Below are 12,299 nucleotides of genomic sequence, written 5' to 3'. Positions count from 1 at the left end.
CGAGCATGAACCATGTTAACACCTTCACTTCTCAAGGTTTATTAGTCCCTTGACAGCGCAGTGACATAACCACGTAAACAGTTGTGACTTGTAAAGAGGAATTAGTTGTATGTTATCTTGCCTAAGTAACTATCTTTTATGGCTTCCATATATCGTCTTTCATTGGTTACAGAGAGGAAAATCAGTTCCTAATGCTTATACAAAGTCTCTAAGCTTAATGCTTTTTCTTGTGTTACTCACAATCAGAATAAATGTAAAGTTTCCAAGTTTCTTAGTGTTCTGTATAAAATGAGCTGCCATGTAAAATGTGACAGGACACCAATGTAAAAGATAAAAAACAACATTTTATTTCACTTTAAGTAGTGAGAGTTAAAAATAAATGGCATTCTTTAAAGTGAGTGCAGGAACACAAAGAACGAGTAAAGTACAACAATTGATATGTGGATGGAAAATGTTGCTACTCTGGTTTTAATGCTACTTTTCTTCCGTGATCATGTTACCATGTTCTTCAGAAAACAATACTTCTCTCTGACTGTTACACACTCCTGATCCATCTCCATCCCCTCTGTCAGCTTCCTCCACGCCATCAGCTCCCTGAGGAACGGGCCTCTTGCGTCTCTTCAGCAGAGGGTTGTTGGATGTATCCAAGTCTTTGATCTTCACCTGGTCGTAGTCCACGCGCATCGTGGCCAGGGCACTGGTCATTTCCTCCTGTTGGAAGACACAGTTTGTGCTTTAAATCTGAGATAATGGTCTACTGCCATCTTGTGGCCAGATTCTGAAGTAAATACAATTCTCACCTTTACATCTTCCCATAGTTCCTTGTCCTCTGTCAAAACCTGAGAGGTGTACAAAGGTGTTTGAGGGACCACCATGGATTGCTGTTAAATAAAAACATTCACATCAGCGTGTGCAATGGGAGAAAACACAGAGGTGAACGGGCACAGGTGTTAACTCACACTAATCCAAGGATGGTTCATGAACTGTCCAATGGTCATCCTCTCACTGGGGTCTGTCTTCAGTAACTGAATGATGAGCTGTTTGGCTGCAGGTAACATTAAAAAAGACAGACAAGCAATCCAACAGGGCAACGTGCATGTGGAATAAAGATATGTTTATGGGTTTATCTCAGTTGTTATGTTGCAAAAGTTCTCAATTCTTCAGTGATTGGAAACTGGAAACGAGAACTAATGTAAAAGAACAAAAAAAATCCTCTTCACTCAAGAGAACAAAAAGATACACACAGACAACACCATGGGAAGTTTAAACATACAGAGATCTAGTGTTGCAAACCATGAGGTTCCTATTACAGCGGAAAGTTTATGCAGGTCATTTCCATTCTCTCTGTTAAGCACATGATTATGTTGTTAAAGCGTGCGAGGATTAAAGTGAGGCTGAACGCTGAAGCGCCGTGGCGCAGTAATTTACACTTTGTGGACCAATAGCATATTCATTTAGAGCCTCTCTCTACTTGCATTTTATTTCACAGCAGTGCAAGTATTGTTTAGTTATTCTGTTAGTCTGACCTTCCTCAGAAACGTCTGCCCACTCTGGGTTCGGAAACTCATATTGGCCCAACCTGATCCTCTGTTTCATGCCTGGAGAGATGGCCTGGCTTGTGTTTGAGTAGAATGGAGGAAACCCACAGAGTCTAGAGAAGAGAAGAGAAGAGAAGAGAAGAGAAGAGAAGAGAAGAGAAGAGAAGAGAAGAGAAGAGAAGAGAAGAGAAGAGAAGAGAACTTTACACTTTCTTAATTTTGCACTATGCAGAATTGATTTTTAGTCATTAGTATTGCTAATTAGAGAGGCACAAGATACTCACAGGATGTACATGATTACACCCAAAGACCACATGTCACATGATTTGTCGTATTTCTCTGGCCCAAGCACTTCTGGCGCTGAATGGGCAAACAGATACAACACGATAATGTGGGTAGAGTCACACCAAAACGTCGATCATATGCAGACACACATGGAGACAGTAATAAATAAAATAAAACAACTTTTGACTCTAATACTGACAAATACGCAGTGCACCTGAAACTCCTGCGATCACATTTCACTGGACACTCACCTACATAATACGGAGTGTAACATGGAGTTTGCAGGGAGTTGTGCAGCGTCATCTCCTTAGCAAAGCCAAAGTCAGTCAGCTTTAGAGTAGCGTTGCTCTCTTTAGTTGTGTAGAGCAAGTTTTCAGGCTGTGGTGAGAATAACAAAGAAGGAAAATCTGACTGTGTTTTATAAAATCTTTTATTAACTGTGTAAATGATTTCCAGGGCACAGTGTACTGCTGCATCTCACTAATACGCACGCAGTGGCCTTTTTCAATGCATCAACTTTACACTAAAGTTAGATTGGTCTGTCACCATCATCTTATTACATATGTACACTTGACATTGTATTTAAAACTCTGGGTATGTGTCATTTTGCTGTGTGGAGGGTTAACTTTTTAATGCAATGTTGCACATTTTAACCAGACTTGCAGTCTTCAGCAGCTTCTGAAAGAACAGCGTTACAGTACCTTTACATCTCTGTGAGCAATGTCCATGTGGTGGAGGTATTCTATGGCCATGCCAATGTCATGCATGATCTCCGACACCTCTGATTGGAGGATATGAGAGACATGGTAGCACAGATTGCAATGCAGAAACCATTAAATGAAACTGTTAAATGTGAACTCGAACCCACCTCTTTCTGTGAAAGCCTGGTCCCCTCTGGCCTGAATGCGACTGAACAGTTCCCCTCCCTCCATGCTGAGACAAGATTAACAAAGAGATCAGAACTGGGGCAGTGGGGGTACTCTTGGCAAATGACTGCAGTTGTCCACTGCAATCATGGTTTTATAACAAAGCAAGTCATTGTCCCGACTATTAACTGCTCAGGCGGGTTCAGTCTTGAGGGTTTTTGTTTGACCACCATTTCTTAGACTTGCATGCATTCAAGTATTATTATTATTATTATTATTATTATTATTATTATTATTATTATTAGCTATTTATATTTATTTATTTTATTACTTATTTTGTTGCGTCCACTTTGAGTTTTAGTTTAACTGTTTTAACAAGTTAAAATTTAACTGGAAGCAAAATAACAACACAAAGGAATAATACACATGCTCACATAAACTCACATTTTTTAATTTTGGCTGTTTCTATGAATAATCACACTCAAACCACCTCTTCAGCAAAGTTATAATGAGTTTTCAAAATTCTAGAGTGTTTAAAACACCATTGATTAATCAGTGAAATGACAAAATGATTAGGGGAGATCGTGGCTCAAGAGTTGGGAGTTCGCCTTGTAATCGTAAGGTTGCCGATTCGAGCCAGGGTTGGCTCGGTCGTTGTGTCCCTGGGCAAGACACTTCACCCGTTGCCTACTGGTGGTGGTCAGAGGGCCCGGTGGCGCCAGTGTTTGGCAGCCTCGCCTCTGTCAGTGCGCCCCAGGGTGGCCGTGGCTACAATGTAGCTTGCTATCACCAGTGTGTGAATGGGTGGATGTGTAAAGCGCTTTGGGGTCCTTAGGGACTAGTAAAGCGCAATACAAATACAGGCCATTTAGTTACAATATTTACTTTGAAAAGTCTGTTGATTAAATCAGATTCACAAACTGTTCTCCAATATCTGTAAAAGCCATTTTTAAGCAACGGATTTTGCTTAAAGGTGCCAAAAAAACAGTGTGTTTATTCTCACCATTCCATAACAATGAGGAGACATTTCTTCCCATGGTGCATGTTCTCATAGAGGCTGAGTATCCGTACAATGTGGGGACCTCCGGAAGCTCGCCAGTGCAGCTCGACCTCCCGTCGAGCTTTGGGAGTGTCGTAGAGAATCTGTTGAACGTGACAAAATGTTTTAAACATTATAATGAAATGCTTCCAAATGCAAATCAGTGTTCAAGGCAAGCAAAATTAAAGGCATTAAATTACTGCTGTTTGCTGAGCAGTTATTCCAGAGGGAGCAATAAAAGTCAGGATTTTAAAGCTGCACTCAGCACACATATCCCAACAGCTGTGACAATGCAAGCTGAGTGCTGAAGGAGGAAGATAACACATCAACATACATTGCCACTCACACAAACCTCCAAAGAAAAGACGTGGAGGAACTGGAGTGATTGCCCTTCCTGCCTAATTCTATAAGGCTTTCCTGCAATCCCATAGCCAGCTGTTTATTTAATTAACACCAGTTCCTTGGGAGTTGCATCAGGAATTACATCCTGCGTGAAAATCCGCCAAATCAAACATGAGGAGCAACCCAATCTGGCGACAGCCTTGTGAATAAGAGAGCGGCTGAAAGTAGCTTTAGAGCTGCATTTCTCCCAACACATAAGCTTTTGTGGGCTCAACATCGCTGCATGGATGAGTGAAAAATGCGGGATTTTTTTTTCCTTTTTATATGTCAGAGACACTGGTATAAAGTTTTAACAGAGAAGCTCATTGTCCACATAACAACATCACAACAGTAAAAACTGTGCAGCAGCATCCCAGACAGCATACAACAGCGTGTGAGACACAACTACTGTCTGGGTAGTTCAAAAGGGAAATCTGCTTCAGGTTACTCCTCCATTCATCCCTGGTTCATGTGTATCATATGATATATCATTCAAAGAAATTTGAAGCTGCCGCACATTAAAGTTTACATCAAATCCTGAAGATAAAACGACATTAGGATATTTGCACAGATTTCCAGTCACCATTACACGGTGCAGACCACAGCAACTGTGGGGAAATGAATAATTGATGGCTGTTCTCTTTCTTTCCAGCGACAACAACAAAATAAAGCGGCAGGCACAGTCACAAACCTTGAGCGCACATTTCTCTCCTGTTTTCTTGCAGTAACACTCCAGTACTTTGCCATTGATTCCCAGGCCAAGGACCTGAGATGTTATTTTGTAGTCATCGGTCACCGCGTTTCTCCTGAACTCCAGTTTGAAGTAAGCAGGTGGCTGGAGGTCAGTCAGGCCGCTGCCCAAGTTGGAGTCGCTGTTGGTCGCTGTCCCGTGCTGCGCGGTAATAGAATTTACCGACTGCTCCTCCTGGTAATGATCCATTTTTTCTCTAAAAGCCGACGGTGGCGCAGAAAAGAAAATGTCACCAGGCTCTGCCGCATAAAATACCCAGAGTCATCTTAGCTCATCCACATATATCCAGACGACTTTCTTACTTACTTACAACACGTCACGATCCATTCTTTTTTTATGGCTGAAGAAAAAAAATTAGGCAATCTAAAATAACAAAAAAAAAAAGAATCCTCGATGTGCAGAAAAGGGAGGGGAACAAGCACCGTTATACTGTCACGGACTTCAAACGACTTCAGCAATTGGCTGTGTAAATGTAGAGGTTATAAAAACACAACAAGTGGGGGAAAAAATCTCGGCAAAAAAAGCTGGTACCTTTGCCTGGTCCTCATCACTGTTATCTGTCTCTTCCTGCAAGGCACACCAACCTCTCCAATTCCCTTACGTCAGCGCGACGAGGCTCAAATTCGTGGACCATTCACAGTTTTCTTAAAGGAACAATCCCGCGTTAAGACGCACGGCAGGATCTCAGCAGACAGAGCAAAGACCTGTAGTAAGTACGCGACCATTCGCCTTCGAGAGTGTAACAAAACGGAACTGGGATCCTTAAGAATAAAATCTGATCCAATTAGCAAGAAATTGGCTCCCTTTGAGTTGAATATATATATATATATATATATATATATATATATATATATATATATATATATATATATATATATATATATATATATATATATATATATATATATATACACACACACACACACACACACAAAGCTATGAGCAGTGCAAAGTGAAAATGTTCAGGGCACAATCCATATTGTTTTTTTATGTGCTATCAACTGTGACCAACTTGGCCTTGGCTCGAACATCAGTCGTTTAACTCTTACTGCGGAGAACTGCAGCTTTTCTTACTTTACATCCTGTATGGCACATGACACGTAGGACTTGGCATTTTAATTACTTGATAGTAATAGCAGGTTCAGTACACACAAATAACACAGGTTTTATAATGTATACAAGTTCGAAAATAAAGAATACATGCATTTAAAATATATGAAACACCGTAGCAACCTGATAGAGTTTTGTTTTTAAAAATTGCCACTGTATATAGATTTATTACCTACTGCAGTACTGACAAATATTTGCAGGCTTTCTGCGTATTCAGATGTATTTGTGATATGAATGTGGTATGATAAGTCTGTTATGTAAAATTTGAACAGATGGATAAGTTTTGTGGCTGGTTTTTTACACAGACTGCTGGTTTTGCCTTGCTGCTTAGCCCTGCAGGGCACGATCCAGCACATGCTCATCCTGCACAGGAAAGGGCATGGTGACATGCAACTGCCTGTTCTCCTCCATGGTGCGCTGGATGGTCTCGTAAGCGTTTGAATTTCCAGACCAACAGCGACGAGCCACCTGCAACACACAGAAACACACAGATAGCAGCAGGACAATTATCGTCTGCAGACTGTGAAGTGAGGCTGTAAGCTGCTTCGCATTCAGCTATCTCACCCCATTGGAGACATCCCAGTTGAGCATCAAACGGGCACGCTTTGCTGCCTCCTCTGAGCCGTCCAGCACCAAACCAAATCCTCCATTAATGACTTCACCCCTGTAAATGGGCGGCAGTTATAATCACCCTGAATTAAATTTGTATTAATAGATAAATATGGCTTTGGCGAACTGTTGTAGTCAGACTTACCAGCCAACACCACCTCCATTGTGCAGGGATACCCATGTGGCACCTCTGAATGCATCACCAACAAAGTTCTGAACTGCCATGTCTGCAACAGGTACACGCTGTGAGCTGTGAGTGGACTTTTTTATTACTGCTCAAGTATTTATGGATTATATGAATGTGGAAATACAAGAACGATGAGAATATGAAAAAAGGCTTTATGTCACCAAAGTTATACGTTTCTGGGCCAAGCCACAACTTTCAGCCACAACAGTTTTCATATCAGCAGTAGTCAAGGAGATTCAGTTTTGTTTTTTTTAAAGACACAATTCGGTTTCAGTACCGTCCATGAAGCAAAGCACAGAGCATTTTTCTTTGATACTGGTTTCCTGCAGAGGCACTGAAACTCTCTCAACCAGTAATGGGTCATACGCTCTGTTATAAAGCTGCATCTGTCACCACAATGTGCTGCCTGGAAGTGAGCTTTAAAATATTGTAAGTCTCCCATTCTTGCATTCAGAATGCCTTTAAGGAACTGACTTGTGTCATGGGACACTTGTGTGTGGCAGGTTGAGTGCGGACTCAAATGCAGGACTCGGCAGACAGACTTGAACTAAAAAGCTCAGCTTTATCAGCTGGCAAGTGGCAGGCCAATAAAACAGGTAGGGCAGAGCTGACCTAAAATAACTAACACTGCTGGACTGATAGGAGAACACACAACACAAGGGGAGATCACAACAACAAACTAAAGAAAACTAGGGGCTTAAATACACACATGAGGTAATCAGGAGGATGGGACACACCAGGGAACACAGGTGAACTTAATCTGACTAAAGAGACAGGGGAAGCAAAACTGAACATACACACAGGAGCTAGGGGACTCCAACAAAATAAAGAAGGCAGTAACACACACTGAGGCATAATTATTTGATCTGGCCCACGTAAGATGACTTAAGCTCAAAGTGGGCTGTATGTGGCCCGTGATGTAAAATGAGTTCAATGTATTAAGCTTCAAATTTCAGTTGTATTCAGCTGTAGTGAGTGTACCACGTACCTGCGCAGAAGACAGAACCATCATACACATTAGAAGTCTCTCTGAAGGGGCTGTCTGTGCCACTAACGTCATGATGGTCTCTGCTAATAACCACTGGCGCCTGAACAAGAGTAACAACATAGACACTACTGAGACTACACTCAAAACTGAACATCAAGCCTCATTATCACCTCAGCAGACAATTTATCCTCTTACTGAAACGTTTCCATCAGCAACAGCCTGGTTGATCGCCAACGCAATGGAGACTCTTCCTTTCTGGTCAGAGTACAGGATTCTGGCTTGTGATCCTACAACCTAAACAAAAAAAAAAACAATACATGAAGCATATGGGCATTCTTGTTGTATTATTATTCATTTATTACCTGTGTAATTTACACTGAAATATCCAGTGGGTGGATTGTTTTAGTAGGGAGCTTACCATTTTATGTTTTCCAGCCTCTCTAATCCAGCGAATGTTGTCATTGTACTGTTGTTTCACACGATCAGGTACATTGGCGCTCATTTCCTCCAGGACAGTAGCGGCAATGTTGTCAGTTACAGCGAGATCTCTGGGGTCGCCAGATGTGCACACCCAGCGAAATGGCCCAAAGCCCAATGAGAAAATATCCCTGGGTAAAGGCATATGAAATGAGATCACAAATATTGCACACACGCTTATTCACACATCTCATTAAAGGGTCTAGTCACAGTATGGCAGGCTTCACAACATATTTAAACTTAGTGAAGTTTAGTTCATTCAGGAGGTTTCTCACCCCATGATGTGCTGCACATAAGAAGGGTAACGGAACTCTGTTGCTCCTCCACCAACTTTTTGAACCTCTGCACCTGTAAATCAAAAGACAATGTTCCTCGTTATTAGTCTATAATTAACTGCATGATAATGGAGTTCTCTGTGTTTGTTAAATTACCTACCAGCTCTTTGGGCCTCCAGGAGGAAAGCATTACCGTAGTCCCAGAAGTGCATGCCTGCATCAGCTAGCTTGTTAATAGCCTTTATTTGTCTTCGGAGGCTGTGATAGCATTTAAAACACATTTCTTCAGCTTAATAGAGAGACATATAAAAACAACAGCACAACAATAAGCTTTGTTAAGCTCTGTGATTAATTTAACCTTTCTTGGACCACGTTGCGGAAACGGTCAGGATCAGTAGACATGAGCTGGTTGGCCTGATGGAAACTGAGCTGGACTGGATAGTAACCACCATTATATGGGTTGTGGAGCGAGGTCTGGTCTGAACCCAGATCTACCAGGAGCTCGCCTGTCCTCTCAAACTCCAGCAGGATTCTCTCCCTGTTTAGAAAGAGCAGACTATGACTAAGACCTCAAGGGAACAACAACAACAAAAACTGTCTCCTTCACTGCAGCTGCAGCTGTACACCTGGGTTTTATAGTGTAAACGTATCCCGTCTGACTCACCACAAGTCTACAACATTGCCATGGTATCCCAGACTGAGGGGAGTCTTGGCGCTCTTAGCCTCTCTGTAAGAAACAAAGTAGTAATTAGTGACTTTCACAGCTGAGAGATTTACCTGTGGAATCATTCTAACATTGGATCACCATGCTACTTGTATGTTTATGGGGTTTGTTGTAATGTACGAAACATTTTACCACCTCTAATCCACACAAGGTTAAAAGTATACATACAGGCGCAAACACCCCCACTGATATTTGGTTAAATGTCCCTTCGTTGAACAAAGTCTCAACAAAGAGAACATGCTCGAGTGAATCCTGCAAGCTAGTACAGGCAGTCAGCTGGATATGCACTGCTTCATCCATAACCAGTCTCCTTACATCAAAAACCAAACACACCTTCCCAACTTGAGTTGATTTAAGGGCCACCTTTTTGATCTCTGATGTAGTAAATCATTTCAAACGAGAGCAGTCTGACTGAACCTTTGATAAAGACTTTTAATCCAATGTTCTCAGTTACCTTATGCGTTTAATGCACTGATCCAAGCTGCTAGTGACCTCCATTAGCCAACCCTGCTCATGTCTCTTTCTCAGAGGAGCCTCATCCACCTAAACGCAAATCAAATATACACAGTCACATTGACTTTACACAGTACTTCCTCTGTTATTGCTTAGTCATCAGAGTTCATGGGAAATGACTTGAAACCAGCTGACCTCTGCAATCACACTGACGCAGCCAGCAATGACGGCAGCTTTAGCCTGAGCGCCACTCATTCCCCCCAAGCCAGAGGTCACAAACACACGCCCCCTCAGATCACCAGAGCCCAGGTACCTCCGGCCAGCATTCAGTACCGTCAGCTGCAAAAAAGGACCACTAATATAAATCTAAAACAGGGACTACAGCGTGCATTATTACATTTTTGTGTGAGGGACTTTCAGACTGTGTTGTGTGCATCTGTTTGTAATTATTACAAACCATAGTTCCATGAACAATCCCTTGAGGCCCAATGTAACAGTAGCTGCCTGCCGTCATTTGACCGTACCTGAAAATGCACAGCAAAAAGCAAAGAGACCACACTTGGCATCTCCAGACGAAAAAAAGCAAGTAGCTATAATGGACCTTGAGGACTTACATTGATACACCCAGCGCAAACATCTTCTCATACTGATCTCTGGAGGAGTAATTTGGAATAACCTGATGCAAGCAAAAGAAAAACATGTGAATGCGTCACTTATCTCTTCATATGACATTACAGAGCTAAATGCCTGATGCGCCGTTACCATGCCGTTGGTGATGATGGCGCGAGGTGAGGAAGGCAGACTGGGGAAAAGACCCATGGGGTGACCGCTGTACATAACCAGAGTTTGTTCCTCTGTCATCTCGCTCAGGTAATGCATCACGAGGCGGAACTGCACCCACACAAATGCAAAACTTAAAAGCTATACACTGTGCTCAGAGACGTGCAAACGATCATGTTAACTCAGGCCATACCTGGGCCCAGTTACTGAACACCTGTCCGTTCCCTCCATAGGTGACAAGCTCTTGAGGAAACTGAAGGATGAAGAACGAATTCTTTGTTATTCACATCAAACACATAAATTATACAGAAAACCTAACATTTTATTCAGTAGGCTTAGCCTTGTTAAGCTGTGCTTACCTGAGCAACTGCTGGATCCAGGTTGTTCATAATCATTAGCATCATAGCGGCTGCTTGACGTGTGTGACATGGGTACTGATCTATGGGGTAAGCTCTTAGGAAGCAGAAGGAAATTCATGTTACTTGTAAAATGGGGGAAAAATCAACAAAATACCACTTTGAAGTTGAAATGCAGTTTAAATATAAGATATATTTATATATCTTATATATCAACTGAGTGGTCTCTCAGTTTCATACTGTTATAGTATGTGATTTTTTAAATCTTTTCTTCCTCTTTGTTTTCTCTGTTCTACCTGTTCTGCCTAAAGATTCCAATGACCGTAATTCTGAGCATCTCTTTTAAATCTTTATATAAAAATTATGTAAAAAATGTAAATGCACGCCCACACTGGTAAGTGCCTGTATAGCTCAGCCCATATATTAGTACATTAATACATTTTAAAAGTATTACAAAGTGCAACTGTTTGCCTTCTATTAGTTGTAACACTCACAGAAAGATTCTTCAGTGTTAAATATCTAAATAGAATAGAAATATTGGCATCAGAATTCTCTCAGGCTGTCCTTGGTGAGCTTTACCTCATCCGTAATGTGGGACAGAAGCGGTACATGTATATGTGCCCATACTGCCGCAGCTCTTGAGCAAATTCAGGTGCGAGCGTTGCATGGTGGGAGGGGGGGAAATAACGCAGGGCATTTCTCAGCGCCAGCTAGAGGAAAGAGGCATTTAGAGGACGTTAGACAAGAAACGTAAATGTTCAGAAGACATGATTAGATCTCGTTCTGCTCCCCGGTCTTCTCGTGTAACTTATTAAGCATCTCTGTGTTTTTCTCTAAATTATTCACTCACTTAGTGGAGGACCTTTGAGAATAATCAATTTTTAGGAAAGGGCATGATGCAGGAGAGGTGACGCAATAGGACAGAGGACACAAATGCACTTTCCCATCAGACATATTTAGAGAAGCCCAATTATGTGACATGATAGTGCAGCTCTGTTTGGATAATGTCCAAAAGTTTCCTGTGCATAAATTGTAATGTCACCGCTTTTAATGTTGGTCACGTCTTTTAAATCTGAATTATCATCATTAGTGCTTAACATTAACTAAAACTATGAAAAAAACTATGGCAGGATATACCTGTGCTACTCACGGACCTATTTCTTGGTGGTAAAACTCCTACAAACTGTGCGAGAATATAGTTTTGCAATCTATTTACTCACCCGCTCCTCTTCTGTGGTGAGGTTGGGAGTCCGAATAGGTGCATGTGGCACATTTGGATCTCTTCCCCAGTTAGGGGGCAGCGGGTTGAGGGGCAAACCGCTGCATATCTCCTTTAAAGTAGACATGCTGTATTAGATATTTGCTACGACACACCTGATCAGAAACCTGTAGACAAAGGTAAGACTGGAACCTGACAGTAGCTCTAACGATCCCCTGTGGAGAGAAAGAATTCAAGGGAAGGAGAAACATTTGAGGGCAA

At 41.8% G+C, this 12,299-nt stretch overlaps 2 protein-coding genes across 2 annotated transcripts; both read right to left on the bottom strand.

The window, feature by feature from the left end:
* Nucleotides 1-15: 15 nt before the first annotated feature.
* LOC146518576 (MAP kinase-activated protein kinase 2-like) lies at nucleotides 16-5,675 on the bottom strand. Its single transcript, XM_085159213.1, has 11 exons — nucleotides 5,167-5,675; nucleotides 4,801-5,056; nucleotides 3,693-3,832; nucleotides 2,692-2,756; nucleotides 2,525-2,604; nucleotides 2,075-2,201; nucleotides 1,823-1,898; nucleotides 1,527-1,651; nucleotides 960-1,045; nucleotides 801-881; nucleotides 16-711 (listed from the first exon to the last, which is right to left on the bottom strand). Exons 2-11 carry the CDS (start codon nucleotides 5,047-5,049, stop codon nucleotides 475-477), a joined length of 1,266 nt encoding a protein of 421 aa, XP_085015339.1. The 5' UTR covers nucleotides 5,050-5,056; nucleotides 5,167-5,675; the 3' UTR covers nucleotides 16-474.
* A 286-nt stretch (nucleotides 5,676-5,961) lies between these two features.
* On the bottom strand, nucleotides 5,962-12,288 carry uroc1 (urocanate hydratase 1). The gene is made up of 19 exons (XM_085159204.1): nucleotides 12,040-12,288; nucleotides 11,399-11,529; nucleotides 10,823-10,916; nucleotides 10,657-10,716; nucleotides 10,446-10,574; nucleotides 10,298-10,359; nucleotides 10,141-10,207; nucleotides 9,879-10,022; nucleotides 9,685-9,773; nucleotides 9,171-9,233; nucleotides 8,865-9,044; nucleotides 8,667-8,764; nucleotides 8,507-8,579; nucleotides 8,173-8,362; nucleotides 7,950-8,048; nucleotides 7,755-7,854; nucleotides 6,725-6,806; nucleotides 6,535-6,634; nucleotides 5,962-6,438 (listed from the first exon to the last, which is right to left on the bottom strand). Exons 1-19 carry the CDS (start codon nucleotides 12,163-12,165, stop codon nucleotides 6,298-6,300), a joined length of 2,028 nt encoding a protein of 675 aa, XP_085015330.1. The 5' UTR covers nucleotides 12,166-12,288; the 3' UTR covers nucleotides 5,962-6,297.
* Between the last annotated feature and the right edge of the window lie 11 nt (nucleotides 12,289-12,299).

This window comes from Neolamprologus multifasciatus, chromosome 5 (assembly GCF_963576455.1).
Source record: "Neolamprologus multifasciatus chromosome 5, fNeoMul1.2, whole genome shotgun sequence".
Taxonomy (NCBI): domain Eukaryota; kingdom Metazoa; phylum Chordata; class Actinopteri; order Cichliformes; family Cichlidae; genus Neolamprologus; species Neolamprologus multifasciatus.
The sequence above is the reverse complement of the archived record's forward strand: the minus strand, read 5'-3'. Positions and strand labels throughout refer to the sequence as shown.